The 21,029-nt window shown below is 43.1% G+C and overlaps 1 protein-coding gene across 1 annotated transcript; it reads right to left on the bottom strand.

The window, feature by feature from the left end:
• Positions 1-1,146: 1,146 nt before the first annotated feature.
• SLC2A12 (solute carrier family 2 member 12) lies at positions 1,147-20,962 on the bottom strand. Its single transcript, XM_079970671.1, has 6 exons — positions 20,867-20,962; positions 13,797-14,308; positions 9,405-10,733; positions 5,710-5,832; positions 4,245-4,377; positions 1,147-2,840 (listed from the first exon to the last, which is right to left on the bottom strand). The coding sequence occupies exons 2-6, from the start codon at positions 13,894-13,896 to the stop codon at positions 2,741-2,743; spliced, it is 1,785 nt and encodes a 594-aa protein (XP_079826797.1). The 5' UTR covers positions 13,897-14,308; positions 20,867-20,962; the 3' UTR covers positions 1,147-2,740.
• Positions 20,963-21,029: the final 67 nt, after the last annotated feature.

The following is a 21,029-nucleotide window of genomic DNA, read 5'->3' as shown; positions in this document are numbered from 1 at the left end:
AATCAGAAACTGCCACTATGGCCTTGATTCAACAAAGTACAGTGGTACCTTGGTTCTCAAACGCCTTGGAACCCAAACACTGCAAACCCAGAAATAAGTGTTCTGGTTTGCAAACTTTTTCGGAAGCCAAATGTGCTCTGTTTTGAGTGTTACGCTTCCATTTTGAGTGTTACACTTCCAATTTGAGTGTTATGCTGAGGTCTGTCTATTTTTCCTATGTCCAGAACAGCATGCAAGGGAAGGTTGTTTCATTGTGCAAAAAAATCTTGTGTTGATGGAACATTTGTTTTGGTGTAGCATTGAATTCCTTTATCTTTGGCTGCCGGTTTTACATAGAACGTTACACACCATAAGTGCATGCCTGAGAACTTTTGGGGCCATTTGCATTTTTATAAGTGTGTGAAATAGGAGGGGAGACAATTTGGCAAGTCTGATAAGGGGAGATAGGTTTATTACTTACTTGATATGTGTTGACTTTCATGACAGTGGGCCAACCACTTACGTAAGAGTTTGATACGTGGCACAAAGGCCAAATCACACAAAGTCAGGAATCCCAGAAACTCCTCCCACCTAAGAAGCAGAGGGCCGCTTACCAGGGTCTGGGAAGGTTGCAGGGGAACCCTGAGAGCCCTCACACCTCCTTCCTAGAGGCTGGCTAGGAAGCTGCCACCATACTTACCAAGCTTTGGGGAGGCAGTGCAAGGGTTCTGGGATGCTGTCCCAGAGCCCTCTTGCTCCCTTCCTTAAGCAATGAAAGCCCAGATAAATGGAGAGCAGAGAATGGTGGATTTTCCAGGCTTTCCATTTATTTATTCGCCCTACCCCCATGTAAAGTTGCGATCTCATAAGCAAAGCAAGTGCAACTTGCAGCCTTGTGTTTTGCTAATCAGACTTAAATAGAAGTACCAACATTTATAAAAAGAAAGTTTCTGTCTATGAGCAGCCTGCTTGCGAGGTGAGTTGAAGAGCTGTAGAATAGAGTGGTTGCCACCCTCTCATCTGCTCCAACCTTAGGAGGAAGGCTGGAGGTATTCTGTCAGTGCGTTTTCAAGACAACTGAATAACCAAGGCATTACAAGCCAACCACATTAGTTCCTGTCACCCTTTTCTGCACACAACTGTTAAGAAAACACTAGGAAACCAAACTTGTCATGAAAATAGAGGGTTTTTCATGTGTTTTTTAAAAAGTATTCTTGTTTCAAAGAACCCAAACGTGGCAGGTGAAGATGCTTCTGAATCAAATTATGCTTACCGTATTGACTTTCATGGACTAGCAGATTGGGGGTGGGGAACAAGGATGGTGAGCGACAGCAATCAAATACAGGCTGATTCATACATTTTACTGAGCCATGTTGTACATCTGCTATACATGTAGTGTTTCAAGTACACTTGAACAGCTGTGATGGCTCAGTCAGTAAAGCATGAGACTCTTAATCTCAGGGTCATGGGCAAAATATTCCTGCACTCTACAATACTGCACTTCTATCTGTTTTGGCTACTTCCTACTTAAGATAGAAGGGGATCAGGTCTTTCAAGGCTGCTAGGCCATAGATGTTGCTTCCCTACTGAAGTTTTTAAAATAGTTTGAAAATACAGCTTAATGGTTGACGCAGCAGTCATTGAACACAACAGTAGTTGTTAAACTATAATGCTTTTATGAGTAATCACAAATAATTAAGAGTGATCTGCCTATGCCGTCATGGAAGTATACTTTATCATTCTTGATATTTGCTAGAGAAGTTGTAGCCCAGGGGTAAGTAATCTGTGACCTTCCAGATCATTTTGGATTCATCACTTCCATAAGCCCCAGGCAGAATTGCCCAATGGTCAGGGATGGTGGGAGCTGCAAGGCCACAGGCTAGCCATTCTTGCTGTAACCCCTTATGCCTGAGATTTGCTAAAATTCAAGTGTGCATAGTCTTTCAAGAAACAGCAGAGAGGCCTGTTGAGGACCTCCTACTTTAGTGCTTATGCATTTCCTCCCCTCCTGCGCTATGGAAATTTCTGCTTTCTCCTTTAAACTAATCAAAGTTTCCTGTTGCAACCTAACAGGGCCACACTGGTTAGTTTGCGGTGCGTTCAAACAAGAAAGCAGATGCTTCCTGCTTCACTGATGTGCTGGAGGAGAGAGAAGGGGTCAAGCAAGCTCATTCATTTAACACTAAACCATGGTTTGGCTGCTGTGCTTTAGTTTGGTCATTATGCTAAACCAGGCTTCCTCAACCTCGGCCCTCCATATGTTTTTGGCCTACAACTCCCATGATCCCTAGCTAGCAGGACCAGTGGTCAGGGATGATGGGGGTTGTAGTCTCAAAACATCTGGAGGGCCGAGTTTGCCCATGCCTGGTATATTACTATATTATATCATTACTATTCTTGCCCATCCTTCATCATAAAGTTCCTGGGTGAGTTGTAGCATAAAAAAACAATAAAAACAACCCGTCCCATAATAATAACAACAACAAATGCCCACATTTTGGTCAGATTCACAAGCTCTAAATCACTGGTGGAAGATTCTCTCTGGTATATCCCGTTCACCTACCATAATGTGATATTTGAGAGATTTGTGCGTTACATCGTGAAAAACCTTTTATAGAGTCCATTGAACCAAAAAATACAGAAAAGCTTATTTATAGTAGAAGAATATGCATATGGAAGTACTGCCAGCATTTCTGAGTATTCTACCATTTTGTCAACCTTTAAAAAATATATTGATGTGGGTTTTGTGCACCATCCTGCCTTAGTAGAATTGTTCATGGGTCTCTTTGCTGGGAAGTTCTATAGGCATCAGTTGATCCTGGCGTCGGCCCCTCCAGCACTGAGTACTTGTTGCATACTTTCTGGAAGAAAAGGGAGGCAGGATCAAAGCAATATATTTTTACTATAAGAATTTCTATTCCTTACAGGCAACATTGGCAGTTGTGCTTTTGGAGCTAACTGAGTTGTGGTTGGCATGAGTCTTTGCCATCTTAGACCAGTGTGGTTTAGATTTTTTTTTTGATTTTTTTTTTTAAGTTTTAACATCAAATGGAATTTAGTGAACTTCACACTTGTCATCAGATATGGTCTGACAGCCATCATGTGACAGACAACTGCTTGTTAAAAGATGAAACGCGAAGCTTGTTTTGAAGTGTATAAATCATGCAAATAGTACAAATCTGCATTTTCTTTGCATGCATAACATCAATTTATATGCACTGTTCCAAATTTTATAGAATTTGGATTTCTCCTAGTTTTTGCAAAGAACACACTGATGAAGAGACAGATACCATTTACAAAGAGCAGGTGAAAATATTTTTAAAGGCAATTTCTCAAACTCCTACAGTGGTACCTTGGGTTAAGAACTTAATTTGTTCTGGAGGTCCGTTCTTAACCTGAAACTGTTCTTAACCTGAGGTACCACTTTAGTTAATGGGGCCTCCTGCTGTCACTGTGCCGCCACCACGAGATTTCTGTTCTCATCCTGAGGCAAAGTTCTTAACCCGAGGTACTATTTCTGAGTTAGCGGAGTCTGTAACCTGAAGCGTCTGTAACCTGAGGTACAACTGTATTCTGAACAGGGAATTTAGACAAATAATAGTATTTTTAATGTAAAAAAAAAAAAGTAAAACAAACAAGGCTGCAAGAGTGTTTTTCAATGCTAACTTCCCACCCCAGCTATAAAATTACTATGGATATATTACCTGGCTGACCTTACGAGTTAGTTAGGAATAAAAAATAGTACCATATATAAAAGCATCAGCTGAGGTGTGAATTCTGCTATTAAAACATTGCACTGATTCAAAAATATCTTCAAATGCCATGGACGTAGCCAGGATATTTGTCAGGAGGGGCAGAACCTCAGTTTGCAATGCATTTTTATTTATTTTTATTGATGAGGGGGGGAGCTGCCCCCCCCCGGCTATGTAACAACATCTTACCTGGTTTTGTTAAAGCTCACAGAATTGGGCTCAGTGTGGCCTCTCCATGCAGGATTTATTAATAATGAAGCCACAGTATAGACAGCCTTGCTCTATGGAAAGCTTGCATATAGGTTCTGAGCCCATGAAGAAACCAACCACCGGGAATGGAGTCAGTGAGTTCTCAGTTCCCTTCAGCTGCTGCCAAGTGTGACACATTACATGCCCACTAGATGGCAGCTTTTACTTCCAAGAGCATTTGTAACCTCATGAGGAAGGATGTGCCATTTTTCACACTGCCGTTTACTAGAATTCTGTTAAAAACACTGTAACATCCATACTTACTGTTTTGCCAGTTTCATAGATATCTGCTCTAGGGAACATCCTTTTGTCTCGGGGATGAAGAAGACGACAAACGCCAACGCTGCCAGGCTCATCATGGCATAAACAAAATAGACCCACGGTAAACCGATGAGATCTAAGATTTTTTTAAAAAAATAAATAATTTGTTATTTTAGGAACCTTGTTCTCAGTCCAGGTCAGCCGAGCGGGCGGGGGGGGGAGGGGGAATCTGTGGCTTTCCGGATGTTGCTGAACATCAGCTCCAGCAAGCATGGGCAATGGCCAGAAAGGACAGGGGCCATCGGCCACTGCTCAGTCCCCTGCCTCCTCCCAAAATGTCACATGACATCGCATGTCACACATGTGACGTCACACACGCAACTGGCCCCTCAGTCATTGGTGCAAGTTGGTGCTTCTGCTTACCCCCTGTATTACATAGGTTGCTATTTAAATAAAGGTGCAGGAATAAATAGCAGCAGCAACAAAATCATTCATTAAATGAGTTTCGTTTCGCAGGCATGCCGTGTGCATGAACACATTGTCTCTCATGCAAGGGTTGAGTCACAACAACCTTAGAGAAATGGGCCAAAGTGTGGGATTTTGAAATTCTCCCAACAGTTTTTCCTCAGAAAAATTGTCAGCTAAGAAATGTTGGTTCTCTAAGTGCAGAAGCAGCAATGTTATAGTGGTGGATGAAGGAAGCAAGGGATTAGAGGTAAGGAAGGAGCCAAACCTATTGCTTCCTTCAGCATTAAGAGAACTAGGTTCACAGTTGCACCCAAACGGTGAAAATGGGGTGCCATTTTGTAAAATAGTCTTCAGGGGAGAGTTGAAATATTTATCAATGGTTTGTGAGGAGATTTTAAAAGAACATTTCAGATGTGACTTTTAGCAGACATCTGGAGGCAACCCTGTTTAGGGCAGCTTTTAATGTTTGATGTTTTCTTGTGTTTTTAATATTCTGTTGGGAGCCGCCCAGAGTGGCTGGGGAAACCCAGCCAGATGTGTGGGGTATAAATATTATTATTATTATTATTATTATTATTATTATTATTATTATTAATGTAAGTATAGTCAGCTAAAGCCTAACTAGGGATGGGGGAGAAACTAGATTCAGTTCATATCAAAGGTAAATCTACCTAATTTGTGCTTTCTGAAATAATAAGCGAACCAGAAGAAACAGCCATTCTACAAAATCTGCGCTTTCTAAATGTTGCAGTGCAGTTCTCCAACCAAGTAACGTATGCATTACATGTGCCTTTACATGCACATGTGTGAAAATAAGATATAAAAACATATTAGGGAAAATGTACTTTGCATGTATATTGGGCAAACTTGCACAACCCTTGGTCTAACACACACACAAAATTTGAAGCCAACCATATTCTTGTGATTTTACACTCTTCTTAATGCTGCATTTTAAGTTGTGATGACCCATTATGCTCACCCTTACCCATACCAGCCTTACCTGTTGTAGTCAAAAAGGTTGAGGAGATTAGAAGATTAACACCCCAGTTCATGCTGGAGGTTAGAGCCATCGCTCTTCCTCTGATCCCACCAGGAAATATTTCACTCAGTACCAGCCAGGACACTGAAATTAAAAATACAAATGTAACAGTGTGTGGTGTTATGTAAGGGTCATCTAGTCTACCTTCACAAACCTCTGTCCTGATCCTATGCTCCCTCATTCCACTAAACTGGGCAGGGGGGGAGGGGGGCCACAGGTGCCAGAAGCAGCAAAGCCAGTGAGAGTTTTGGGTATTCCTTGATATAAGCTGCAGGATGCACAATACAGAATCAGGCCTGCACTCCTGCTTGTCTCTCCCCAGTATTGTACTGAGCTTCTTGCTGTACCTAGTTCAGCATACTAAAGCAAAACCACCTCAATACCTCAAAGGTATTGGGGCAGGGGGATGCCTGTGACCATGGATGGGGAAGCCTGGATAACTCAGTTGGTTAGAGCGTGGTGCTGATAACGCCAAGGTTGCAGGTTTGATCCCTGTATGGGACAGCTGCGTATTCCTGCACTGCAAAGGGTTGGACTAGATGATCCTCAGGGTCCCTTCCAACTCTATAATTCTGCGATTCCAAGTCATGGAAGAACACATTATTTTCATTCTGAGGCTGGTTCCAGACTGTCAATATGTTGTGGGTGGGATACAAGTGGCAAACTATAGTTGCACAATTATGTCAGATTTTGTGCTCTTCCAAACTGGACTTTTTGCGGTAAGGAAAGTGATGGCAAAATGTACTGGGAAGAGTGGGATAACAGTCATTTAATCTCCATGCAGACTTTGTGCAAACAGATCAGGAGGGATGCTCAATAAACAATTCTGAAAGCAACCACAGCTTCCATTTCTAATGTCTCTAATTAAAAGGCCTCAGGTAGCTGGGAAATTTACTTAAGACATGTGTATGCTGTCTTTGACAGCAAAGCCCTCCCAAGGAAGTGGCAAAGCAGAATGAAAACATTTTTTAATTTTTTATTAATCTACCGCAATCCAACTTCACAACAGAAAAACAGCAGCAATTTAAAAGCCCAATGTAACTGTTTTGTGAAAATGCAGTTTGAAATACAAATGTTTCAAATGTCTGGCCAAAGTGGGGATATGTACTTAGCCCTGTAGAACTGTAGAGTTGGAAGGGACCCCGAGGGTCATCTAGTCCAAGCCCCTGCAACACAAGAATCATTTGCCCCACATGGGGCTCAAACCCACAACCCTGAGATTAAGAGTCTCATGCTCTACCAACTGAGCTATCCACCACCATCCCCTTTCTCTACGAGACCATTCCAAAGATATGGGGCTGCCACTGAAGAGGCCTGCTTCCTAGAACAACACATCAGATGAACCAATGGTGGACCTGTGTACAGGGCCTCTGAAGCTGATCTATAAATGACAGCCAGGTTTGTAAGGGAGGCAGCAGTCCTTCAGATAACATAGTCCCAGAGTTTCAGTTCTTCTGTTTCAGCATCTCCTTGCATTGTTATAAAACTATTTTCCTTCTGCCAGGAAGCAGCAAGAACCCAAAGGGATATTTCCACTTGGGCGATACCAGTACCCAGATGCCAGCTTTTTAAATTGGCAGCTGAAAATCTCCAAATCTCCATCTCTCTTTTCTCAACTGAAGAATCTGAAGCACTCTATCTGGCAGAGTGCTTAGCTTCACATGCCCATTCATTGAAGAAGCTACATTTCAGAATAGGATTAGACTGACCCCTGCCCACCCCCTGCCTTTAAAGGACAACATTCCAATATCTGGTTGAAGTTCCTCACTGATAATGATTGATAAGTTTGGGTTTAAGAGTTAAACTGTACAGTTATCATAATAGTACTCTGGCAGATTAAATGTGGATGGAATGCAGGAAATAACCTCTTTGGGAGGCGAGTTATGGAAGGCTTTCGCTGTGGCTGATGATATGAAAATAAAGTAGCTTAGAGTCTTTGGTCTGATGAACAAAACTTGCTCTGTTTCAGCTCTTATGTGAAACCCTCTGGCTTCTTATTGTGCATCCAAGCTGTATTCCAAACAGGCCTACGCAGAATGTGCTTCTGACCTTGGAGGAGAAGACTACCTGTGAAACAGGCACTGAGCCAGAGCTAAAGACTCCAGACTTCCCAGCTCCATTAACTTCTCTGAGTTATGCATGTTTGCAGATAAGGGACAATACATACTGTTTTCTCCTGAGCACATATACCTGAGAAATTCATTTAAGAACTTTCTTTTTTGACCTTAACCCTTGCCACTGTAACAGGTGCAGCTATGTGGCTGTAATCTAAACAATATAGCAAAGAATTAACTTGGTTTTCTGACTTTTCTTCTTCTCTGTCTAGCAGGTTCAAGACTATTAAAGGAAAGTGGTGTGTGTGTGTTTCTTTAAAAAAGTAGAGTTCAAAGTACTTGAAATGGTTTATTGGGTTACAAAGGTACGCATTGTGGGGGGGGGGTGGAGATCAGACAGATTTACAGCTTAGAAATGAATGAGGCATGGGATATGAAAGCCTCTGAAATAAATGCATGATTAAGAAGTGGTGCAAGCTGAGGGACAATAAGTAAAAGGGATTATTCGTCAAGCAATAGGGGTGGGGGAAAGAGAGCCAAATACAGGCATAGGCAAACTCGGCCCTCCAGATGTTTTGGGACTACAAGTCCCATCATCCCTATCTAATAGGACCAGTGGTCAGGGATGATGGGAGTTGTAGTCCCAAAACAGCTGGAGGGCCGAGTTTGCCTGGCCGAATACATACAGCACACTTCCAAAGGCAAAAGCAACAAATGGACTAATGAATGCAAAAAACCCTGCTCTGTGAAGAAGGGACTCAGAAGGTACAGCTGATGACTTAGATGATGTTAGGAAGAAGCCCAGTGTGGCGTATGCACAGTCCTGTGGAACTTCTATTTATACATGCATATGATTGGGCTGTCTGAATGATTTGATGAGTTTTCTCAACTGAGATACAAGCCCTGAGAGAAATCTGATCCTTGGGAGAGCTGATACTCACAGGGACATATTTTCTCTGCCTTCTCATCCAAACCAATCAAGGAAGGAAGGAAGGAAGGAAGGAAGGAAGGAAGGAAGGAAGGATTGTCCAAGCAAACCCAGCTTGTGCCTACAAGGCACTGAAAAGAAAAGCTCAGAATAGGCATCTTTATTTCTTAAACTTCAGGCATCACACAGATGCTTGAGACGACAATCCTATACACAGAAGGGGCTTGACCGATTTGCTCCTCTGCTGTGCTTGTACCATGCTGGCCCTTTCCCCTCTCCCTCCCAGTAAGCAAGAGCAACTCACCTGCCAGGAAGCTAGCAAGGTGGGCTCGCCCACACTTCCACTTGCCCTGTGCCTAGGAAACCTTGGTCTGAGAGGTTTTCTGCTTGTTCCATCCCGTTTGCCCTGCCATTTCCCCCCAGGAAAACCTGCTCTCTACCACTGAAATGGAGCAAACCTCAATCTGCTGTAAACCCAATTGACATTTGCTCCAATTCAGCAGTAAAGAGTGGGTTTTCCCAGGGGAATGTGGTATGGCAAGAAGACATGTGGATGAGCCTGTCTAACAGAGCCCATGTCCCACCCAGCAAGCCACTCCTGCCCATAGACACTGTGGCCTCTTCTTATTTATCAGTCAAAACAACTTGCAATAAATAAATTGAAAAACACTTACTTGGTCCAAGTCCTATGGAGAAAGCAGCAATGTAAACAAGCAAGCAGGCCAAAGAGAGCCATTTCAGAGCTGATCGAACTTCCATTGCTTCTGTTGCTACCTGAGACTCTGTGTGGCTTGTGTCGGGGGCTCTGCCCCCCACTGACAAGGTCTTGTTCCACCTTTCCGTATTAGAAATGTCAGCCTTCCATTGTGAAACTGTGCTGGACGAAGCCAGGCTAGCAAATTGCTCCTCAAGAGTTTCATTTGTGGAGGTCAATTGTCCCACTCCGTGGAATGTGGCATCTTCCCAGGACTGGTTTCTACAGACAGCAGTGGCATTCACATGTATATTAAGTGTGATCAATCCCATGGTGAACAATGACACAGACATGAGGGATGAGCCAATAATAAGAAACGTCTTGCTTCCTATCTGGTCGACGAAAAGGGTGGCTGGGATTGTACTGACCACTTTGACCACTCCAACACCAGTAGAAGCCAAACTAGCTGCCTGATTGCTCTGAAACCCAACTGCTTTCAAAACAGTGGAGGCATAAAACAAGATGTTAGGCTGTCCTGTTGTTTGTACAAAAAACACTAGAGTGATTCCGATCAGCATCCGAGTCCTCATATTGTCTTTTGAACGGAACAGATCCCAAAAACGGTACTGGTGCTCATCTTTCAAGGAAGATTTGATCATAGCAAGTTCTTTGGTGGTGTCTGTGGTTGTCCTGAGTTTTCCAAGCACTTGGCTGGCAGCTTCGTCAAAGCCTTTCATAACGAGAAAACGAGGACTTGGCAGAAGGAAATACAAAGCAATGGCTTGTAGAATCCCCAGTGGAATGACCAGGCCAAACATATACTTCCAGCCATGGGAAAGACTGGCAAAGGCATAATTTGAAACATAGGCAAAAAGTATGCCCACTACAATCATGAGTTCATTCAAAGACACAAGCAAGCCTCTTCTGTGCTGCGGGGCAATCTCTGCGATATACACACAAGTTGCGGTTGAGGAGAGTGAAATGGAAACCCCTATCACAATCCGCCCTATTATGAGGAGTCCGTATGAGGCGAAGAGTATCAGCATTAGACTTCCCAGTACAAGTAACCCAGATGCCAGCATAATGGCAACTCGCCTCCCATATTTGTCGATCAGGATCCCACCAGTCAACGAAGCAAGAAAGGCACCAATGAGAAGAGCACTTACAACTATCTCCTGTTGTCGGCATGAAAGGACTAGGATGCTAGTTAGCTGAAGAAGAGCTCCAGAGATAACTCCAAATTCATAACCCATCAGAAGGCCACTGATAGCAGCAATGCCAGATGATAGAAGGGTGAGCATTCCGAATCCTGGAAATAAAGTTTATAGAAATATTCAGTTTTAGTTTGGTATTTTCAGAAAGTACGATATATCTTTGCCCAAGATTCTTAAGCCAACAGAGATGAAATTTCCATCCAAGATGATTAAAAAACAACCACCCAGATCTTTGTTTCTGATACTTCCAGTTATTAGAATTGTATAGTTAGTTTACTAATAATAACTAAAGCTTCATATTTTAAAAAGAGGGTATATGTCTGAGTGTCCCTAAATACTTGCATGCTTGCTTTTGTAGCTATTCCCCATGTTCTGAGCCCAACTGATCATGTAATCCTTGACTTGTTTAAATTTGTACTCATACTGTAATTTTAAGATCCGCTCGGCCAACTCGTTTTCTCAATGGTTTTTTAATTACTGCTTTTATGGTTTTGTTTTTGTACTTTGCACACATGTGTTTTAATTTTTATTGTAAGCCAGGCTTGATGCCAAACCGAAGAAGGCAAGATATAAATGCTTAAATAATAAATAAATAAAATTAAAATTGCATTGTGGGCCATAGCATGGCCCATTTAGAACTACATTCAGTTTCCAGTCAGGTGGCTCTGAAAAATCATGTATCTCATGTTGTTTCTTCCTAAAAGCCAGGTTTAGTTCAGTTATCATGATTAATAGTTCTGAATCACGTGCCTAAATCCTGTTGGTTGCCATGGTCATGTCTTGGGCTGGATAATTCCACAGGTTAATTAAACAGCACTCCCTCTGTTTGCAACATTCAGGCTGTGAGTGCCATAACTAACGCAGCCAAAAGGGCAGCAGATGCATACAATAAGAAGACTACAGTACTGACAGACTGGGGGGGGGGGGGGACCCAAGGTTTGCAGAAGTGTATATCTTTATATATAAAGCTTCAGGGGGAAAATCCTCTGGGGAGGGGGGTGTTGCTGTGAGAACTGAGCATGCTCTGGTCATGGAATGTAGGCTGACTACTAGATAGGATAATGGGGGTGGGGTGGGGGTGGAAATGCTGGGGCAATTGCCTCAGGCGCATTTTCTGGGGAGAGATGCTCATATCCCCCTCTTTGAGCCAGCCCTGCACCACTTTGTGAGGTTGGGATCTGATCAAATCCTAGCCTCACAAAGCGGCTTGAGGAGGGTGGCATGAGAAGTAAAGGACTTACCTTAATGCAACAAACCTAAATCTCTGCTAACCATCATACAAAACATCACACCTGAGCTTTTCAATGGAACATTAAAACTCTCAAGATTCCTCCTTACAAAACCACAATGTTATAATTAAAATGCATCTTGGTGCATAAACCCCTACAAGAATTATAACTGACAAGTAGGAGCCGCAACAGACTGGGAGCGTTGCTGTTCTGTGTTCAAGTTAGTCAGCGAGCCGTGTTTTTGCTCTACTCTATTCCAACCACAATGGATTTGTTCAAAGTAACATAGGTCTCCTTCAGGTAAAGGGCTGTAGTTCAGCCAGAGAACACATTTTTCATGTGGTAGATCCCAGAGCAGATACCTTGCATTTCCAGGTCGGAAACAGGAAAAGACCCATGTCTGAAATCCTGGTGTCACTACCAGTCAACATAGACAGTACTGAACTTGATGTACCAATTGTCTGACATGGTGAAAGGCAGCACCCAGTGTTCTTACTGCATAAAGTATTTTACAGGTTGACTGCCATTCAGCCATGTTCCTATTAGCAATTGTGTGCATTGTAAAATGTCTTTTAAGAGAGTGAACTTTATAAATCCACGGCTAATTTTGTTTTAAAACTACTTTCTGTATGTATAAGAAACACACAAAAGCGTGAGCAGGCACTGAAAAAGTTTAACGCTTAAAATTCACTTTCAGTTGTCAAATGAAAAGGCTCCAAGATCAGTGGATTAAAGTATAATCTTTTCCTTATTCAGCACCAGTACATTCTGTGTGAATGTATTTACCCCATGTAGCTGTTTTGTGTTACTTTTGGAACTCGACAGCTTGGAAGTCAGTGAAAGACCAAGAATGAACAACATGTGGGATAAACAAACTGAAGCAACACTGACACTGAGGTTCATTTAAAAAAAAAAAAAAAAATCTAGAAATAGCTACACTGCTCTTGGTGTGCTTAGAAACCAAAGCCAAAATCACTGGTGAAACATGGAAGAGAAGCATATTCTATAAAGTCTAGAGCAGGATTTCCCAAACTTGGGTCTGTAGCTGTTGGACTACAGTTCCCATCATCCCTGACCACTGGTCATGCTAGCTAGGGATGATGGGAGCTGTAGTCCCAAAACAGCTGGAGACCTAAGACTTGTTTTCACAACACAAGACAACACAACCAGCCAGCAGCCATGATGGGCAACAGTGGTTCTCCAATGCTTAATGCGACAGAGCTGCAAAATCAGGGTATAGAAATTTATAAATAAACAAATAAAAATTGCAAGCCCCATAAGAAAAGCCAGAAGCCAAAAGGCTTTTCAAAGTCCCAACTAGCCACCATCTCTTAAGTACACCTCAGTGATGCTGAGAAAATAAATGAGATCACTGGGGCCCTGTGTGTTTACTTCCCCTAGTTCCCTGAAAGCAGAGATATAAATGTGATGAATACTTAACATATTATAAAACTGTTAGTTCAAAAATAGCTCTTCCTTGTACATCAGTGCAGTAGTACCTCAGGTTACAGACACCTTGGGTTAGACACTTCAGGTTACAGACTCCACTAACCCAGAAGTAGTACCTTGGGTTGAGAACTTTACCTCAGGATGAGAATGGAAATTGCACGGCGGCGGCGTGGGGGTAGTGGGAGGCCCCATTAGCTAAAGTGGTACCTCAGGTTAAGAACAGTTTCAGGTTAAGAACAGACCTCCAGAATGAATTAAGTTCTTAACCCGAGGTACCACTGTAATTAAAAAGCCTAAAGACTAAAGGATTATTTTAGAAAGAAAGAAAGAAAGAAAGAAAGAAAGAAAGAAAGAAAGAAAGAAAGAAAGAAAGAGATTGTCCCTTTGGCTCTTGTATTTATTGTTGCTGGGACTTAGTTACATTCTATCACCATCTATTGCCCTGCAGGCACAATTGTCACTCAGACTATGTGGCTGTACCTGTTTGAGCAGGAAGCTTGTGCAGGCTGCATTGGCTGCATTCCTCTCCTATATTCTGACATTGCTGGCTGAGGTCCTCTGTGTCCTGAGCAGGTACCATGGCTGTAGAAAAACAGCTCCCCAACTTGGTTACTTCTCAGCGATGACGAGAGGCTCTACAGCGAGAGCGTTTCACCCTTGCTGTCAAATCTGGTGCCTCTGGCTCTTCTGTCCATGGCAGCGTGGGACAGGAGCAAAGTGAAATCTGGAAGTTACTGAGGGATCCGGGAGCAACTTTTTCTTTCTCTTCCAGCAGGTTTTGCCCTTTTTGGTGACACAGGCTGTTGCTATTTTGGGTAAGCCTATCATGAGCAAGTGGGAGGGCTTTTGCTCAGAGGTATTGTTTTTGCCTTTGAACAAATAGCTGGAGACCTTAGAGGGTTGCGCAGAGAGCTCAACAGGAGTTTCAGAGGTTTTGCTTACAGCTTTCTGCTCCTCCAAGCTGTGTATTCCCCCTTCTCCTTCTTTTTAATCTGTGAAAAAGAAAAAGAAAGAGTTAAAAGAGGCTGCTGTGTCAGCAAGAAGTGGTGCACTGAGCAAGCACACAACAGATGGTATTCATTACTGTGCCATTATGAGCAATTAAGAAATAAAGTAAGAAAAATGATCACTTTCAGCATACAAATTAGGTTTTAATAACAACAATAACAATAACAATAATCATCATCTGTGCCACAATAAAGAGAAAACAGAACCGCCACCTGAGAGAGGAAAATAGGTATATTCATAGATTGGAGAAACTCAAAAGTTTTTTTAAAAAAAATGTCTGTGCCTGCCGCAAAAAGATGGCCAAGTCATAGCCAGACAAGCCTTTCTGTGGAAGGAGGTCCATGTGTGGAGAGCCCTAGTGTGGCTGCTCCTCACCTCACAACAGCAGTGGCCACGGCATGGGAGCAAGAAGGGGAGGTGTGGGAATGGGGTTGACCCCGAAAGCCGGGGATGGTGGCTTCATAATTGGGCAGAAGGTGAAAAGGGTACTTGGTAGTTGCAGTGTGTAGGAGAAGGCAGTTGCTGGAGGTTATCATGTGGGTGGTTTGTGTTCGAGGAGAGTTGCATGGAAGGAGGGCAAGGAGGTGGGGAGCTAGGCATGAAGGTGCAGAAGGGTGCAAAGAGGGCTACAGAAGAGAAGACCAGATGTGGCTCCCAGAAATGGGGCTGGGAAAGTAAAAAGCAAGCTTAGTAGTTGCATGGGGTGGGATGGGGGAAGCTCTAGGGAGTTAACAGGGGGTGGTAGGGGGTGTTGGGGTGACCAATAGCACAACCCCTAGTATGGGTACACACACACATCCAGGTTCAAATTTCCATCACGCTCCTCCACAGTTGTGACTGATGCCTTTCACTTACAGTTACAGAAACATGGGAACACAGAACATGCTCAGTGTCCCTTACACTGAATGCCAATGCCCCAGACCTTATTGACAGGGATCTTAGGTATGTTCACATGATGCATGTGTCAATTTATTTATTGAATTTATATACCACCCTACACCCAGAGATCTCGGGGCAGTTCACAGTAATGTCAGGTAATGTAATGTACTCCATTTATATACTTACTTTAAAAACAGCCTTTACATCATTTCTACAATATTGTGTCCTCTAAGTATATTATGACCTCTGTGCAGTAAGAATCGGTTGTAAACAGTGTGAGTGAGAAACAAATGTTTGGTTTTAGAGAAAGAACATTGCTACTAGGGAAGCAGCAAGAAGAGGCAATATTAAACTTATCCAAGATGCTTGGTATTTCAACACTTCAAAACAAAACTGGACAAAGACACACATCAAAAACCGAGGTGCTTCATTTCCTTGGAACTAAAAGAAATAACATGCAGCCAGCCCACGCTCCCTGCTGCCACCGAAGAACAACTCAAGATCAGCACATATCTGATCACCAGTATTGCAGGACTAAAGTCTCTCTGACCATGTGTTGACTGACAGAGTGTGAAAGAAGGAGGCTTGAGCAACTAATCCCCAGACAGTGAAGCAATGAAGATCTAAGAGTCTGGACCGAAGATGGCACATTTTCGCAAGATGGGCAAGAACTCTGCAGCCACTTGGAACATCCCGAAGTATCTGATGCAACAGCTCTGTTCCTTCCTCTTCCTTAGTTTACTGAACTAGGATGTGGCATTCTTATGTCCCCCGCCCCCCAAAAGTGTCTCCCTATTTCCTTGAGGTTGGGCTTTATGCAAAACGTTATGCATAACACCACACACAGAAATTCATTTCCTACCCCTCCTGTATTATACAGGTCCTCTCTTCACACTCATCCGCCAATCATAATGATGAGCATTCTGCTATCCAGTATAAAATAGCACCATCTGTTTTGCATTGAAAGAAATGGGGATATGCTTTTCTACCAGCCCGATTGCAAATATAACAAAAAGCATGAAGCCATACTCACATCAAACAACAGTAATGGGGTACTAGAGGTCTATTCTCACAACCATTCAAGAAAATTTCACTTGTGAGGAAAGTTGAGCAGGTCCTGTGCATGCCTGTCATCTGCTGAATATTGATTATGGTATGCTATTACCGCTACCTTCAATCTGAGTTAGTAATGAGCAAGTTCAGAATGTGGTGCTGCATGCACACAATGCTAGCTAGGGACAGGTCGAAGCAGCTGGGAATCATCAAGGGTTAGGATTTTCCCAAAGTTGCACTTAAACACAGTAGATTCTGGTTCCAGAAGCTATCCAGCATCAGCTGCTGAAGTGAATGTGGGAGTTGACAGCAGCACTCTCCTGGTAAAGTTAAGCAGTGGATGAGGAGAGTGATGGAATTACGAGTCAAGTCAACAGGCCCCAAAATAAATCAGGAGCAGCTGTTGAAGAAGAACTTAATTCTGCTTCTTTCTGGTCTCATTTTTTATGGCTTCTCAAAGTCTGACTCAAATGAATTTTCACAGCCATTAGGATGTGTTCTTTGTATAAATTGGGGACAAGTCACATTGAATGGATTTCTATCTACTATGCTACAACTGGAACTGCTCATTTGTCTTAAAATTAATGAATTCATGGTCACCAAAAGAAAAGAATTGTGTTTGTGACCTTATTACTAGTATTGCACACAACAGCAGATAATCTGTAACTCAGAGGGAAGCCATTCATGCCATGTTGGGTGAAAAGCTGAGACATCAATATTATTCATGCGCAGTTGTCGATCTACTGTAGGAAGGAACTGGAAAGGGCTCTGGCTGCAGTGAATGCATACAAACAAAGAGAGGAAGCACAGGCAAGTCCACACTGTTCAGTAAAGAAAATCCTTTGGAGAGAATGTATCATAAACCCAGAATGCACACTGTACGTACACTCAGTCAACAAAAGGCAGGTCACATCGCTTCAGAATTTTTCTCTGTGGGAGGGAATCGTAAGTACAATTAGCTATGTTCAGAATTCAACAGACATATGACCTCATGAGCAACGCACTCCCCACAGCGCAAAATGTCTTCTTAACAAACATTAGTACTGTCCAATATCCCAGAACTGACGTCTATAAAGCAGCAGGCTATGTACATCATCTCTACAAGTTACAGTTACTGCAGAAAACCCACTGTTTTTATTCTGGTATTTTGAGAGTAAACCTGTCTTTTAAAACACTGACATAAATATGTCTAGAAGCCTGAACCCAATTAGGAAGTTTAAAGAGGTGCAAGCATGCATTAGCTGCACTTCAGGTTTTGCTGAAGAAACCGCTGGTGCACAACACTAGTGTCTCTACAGTCATAAGGTGCGGAGTTGACTTTAGTAAATTAAGTGTACACCTTTGACCTTTGAATTTAACAGTCCAGAAGGGTAGCTGTGTTGTGAAAACAGCAAAGATTCAGACCATTCAAATAGGTTAAACCTATCAGCACCAGCCTGCAAAGAAGATGCATGCCTGACACAATTTTTATTGATGCCTAGTGACTGAGTTAATGTAAGGTACCCAAGCTTTGGGGATATTTCCTTTTTCTCTTCTTGTGTAGCGGTGGGCTCTCTGCTTCCTCAAATCTGTGTTCATAAACATCTAACACATTCTCTGTCCACAGATGGAGGACTCTCTTGCCCATGATAGATCACACAACAACGCATTTATTAGTCTTCAAAATGCCACTGGGCTATTTGCTATTTCACATATGCCTGCTTAAGGCACTTGTGAATATGTCTCATAAACCCTGAGGTTGTTACAGCAATAAAACAGACTTTGCAATGCAAATTTATCCCCTTCTTCATAACTATATATGGTACCGAATTGACAAGCAGCAGAACAGCACCAACTGGCTCCTGCAGGCACCTTCAAGGAGAAGGCAGGGCCCTGCAGTTATCGTGCCATTGGCCACCAGCACAACCCCTTCATAGGTACTTCACTCTTGGATTTAGCTGCACGGTTGCAGCTTCCGTCTGAAATTGAAGTGTAGAAATAAACAAAACAGCAACTTATTTATCACCTCATGCTAATCAGCCATGCAAATTATGCCATAGGCTGCATGGCTCTGCACTCCAACAGGTTTGTAACAGATGCTAGGTGCTGAAGGACTGGCTAAGCTGGACACCTGCAGCATCTAGGTTTGTTTTCTTTCCCTCCCTCCCTCCCAATTTCTTTTCCTACTGTGCCATGATTGTAAGCCTAAGGCAGGGACTGTTGTTAATGATATAGAATCATAGAGTTGAAAGGACCCCAGGGTCATCTAGTTCAACTCCCTGCAATGCAGAAATTTCAACTAGAGCATCCATGACAGATGGCCATCCAACTTCTGCTTAAAAACCTCCCATGAAGGAGAGTCTACCACCTTCCAAGGGAGTCTGTTCCGCTGTTGAACAGCTCTTACTGTCAGAAAGTTCTTCCTGATGTCTAGTCAGAATCTCCTTTCTTGTAACTTGAAGCCATTGGTTTGAGTCCTACCCTCCAGAGCAGGAGAAAACAAGCTTGTTCCCTCTTCCATGTGACAGCCCTTAAGATGCTTTGGGAGATGCTCTGCGAACCTTTTGTCAGCTGTAGAGTGGGATAAATATGCTTTCCATAAATAAATATAAATATAAATATATTTGGCAGAACTCTGAAATACAAATTGACCTGGTAGTCCTGTATTTCGATGCCAGACATGTGAAGATTGGCTTTTGTGGTTACAATTACAGATAGGTAGCCGTGTTGGTCTGCCATAGTCAAAACAAAATAAAAAAATTCCTTCCAGTAGCACCTTAAAGACCAACTAAGTTAGTTCTTGGTATGAGCTTTCGTGTGCATGCACACTTCTTCAGATACAAAGTGTGTGGTTACAAAGTGAATTACTCTGTGCATGCATGCTGGGTGCTCAATTCCACTCAGTCTGGTAAAATACCATCAATACCATTTCTGGGCCTGACAATGACTTCTAAAACAAATTTCCTACCTGAAATTAGGGAGCCATAGCATGTATGTGTGTATGTATGTATGTATGTATGTATGTATGTATCATCCATGTTATCTATCTATCTGTCATCTATCTCGGGGTGGTGGTGGTTGTAAAAGTGACTACCTCAACACCTAGTCTATCTAAGGCTTATGCTATGTTTACAAGATGTGGTCATTCCCAGTTGTAGATCCCCACAAAAATAACATCATATAGCAGGGCCAGGGGACCTGTGTCCCTCCAAGAGGTTGCTGGATGAGAGTTCCAACACTTCAACCCAAACATCCTCTTGAGGGACACAGGCTCACCAACCCTATCACATGTCAGGTGTCCAAAGGACTTTGCATACATAACATTATTCATTCCATTCCCTTAGTCTTCCCATATGTGGCAAATATCAGCATCAGCTTCAGTAGACAGGTGGTTATCACAGGCAAACAGCATGGAAGAAAAGGGTTAGCCCTCCCCCTTATCTCAGCATTGCAGTCTTGATCACATTCAGGGGCCCATGTGATGGCTACTGAGATTACAAAAAAACAAGTAGGGCAACCAGTCAAAGGTTTTCTGGTGTCATATCTAGGCTGCAAACACACTCCCATTTGCTCTGCGTCCGGTGCACTCCCACTGCTTGTTTGGGAAGCAGCATACACACAACGTTCACTACAGTCCATAGGTATTGTGTCATTTTTAAAAATGAAATATTGCCGTCGTCCCCCCCCCCCCAAAAAAACCCCAGCTTCAGCCCAGCTGAGAAAAACAACCTCATTGAGTTTTAAGCCAGTGATGGGTACAGAGCCCTAGTTTGGTCTTGTGAGGAGTTGTCAGTTTTGACAGCGGGTGCTAACACAGGAACATAAAGGAAAGCACAGCTTTGGTCTGCCAAAGATCCATCTAGTCAAGGATCCTTTTCTCAAAGTTGCCAACCAGATGCCTGTGAGAAATCCAAAACTAGGAACTGAGGGCAGCAGTGCTCTCCACACTTGTGATTCACAGCAACTGGTGTTCAGAGGCATACGGCCTCCAACAGTGGAGGGAAAACACAGCCATTGTGGAGGAGCCTAGGGCGGGAGGGAAAATAGCTCATTCGGTTAGAGCATGGTGCTGATAATGCCAAGGTTGCAGGTTCAATCCACGAATTGGATCGCTGCATTGCAGGGGCTTGGACTAGATAATCAGGGTCCCTTCCAACTCTACAGTTCTATGAAAAGTGGTCCAAGGATGTGGCCACAGCTAAGTGCCACCCTGAAGCAGCAGCTTCCTCACTCACACTCTAGTCTTAGCCACTGAGTTTTACTGCCTTCTTAGTGGGAGAAAACGACCTGGAAACTGGAAAACATCCTTTCCCCTTTCTTTTTAACAAAAGATACCACTGCATATGCTTTTACAGCTGCCTTTAAATTTTCCGGCAGGACTGAGCTGTGGCATTAAAAACAAGCTCAGAGTTGAAGTGGCCCCTCTTCTGATAAAGCCCTGGCGAAAGAGGCTTTCTCATATTTGGGCTCTACATAATCATGGTTTCTTTTTTTAAAAAAGAATGTCAACCACAAGGGTTTTTGGAAGCCAACATTGAATGACAATCTGTCCTCTCAGTTGCCCGAGACCCTCCAGCCCAGCCTTCCCTTTCCCTTCCCTGCCCTTTGCTCGCCCAGGTGTATGACCTTACCTGCTGTTGCCAGGCAGCAGGGCTGCAATCTCTTCTGCAGGGTTTCCTTTCTCTCCCTGACCTGAGGCTGTGAGACGGGAGGAAGGCGGAGAAGCAGGGAGACGCCGGCCGACCTTTCTACGGCTGCCTCTTTTCAGCTGCTAGAGTGGCCCCTGCTGACAGG

Source organism: Podarcis cretensis (assembly GCF_951804945.1).
Source record: "Podarcis cretensis genome assembly, chromosome: 3".
Taxonomy (NCBI): Eukaryota; Metazoa; Chordata; class Lepidosauria; order Squamata; family Lacertidae; genus Podarcis; species Podarcis cretensis.
This window is presented reverse-complemented; position numbering and strand designations above follow the sequence as displayed.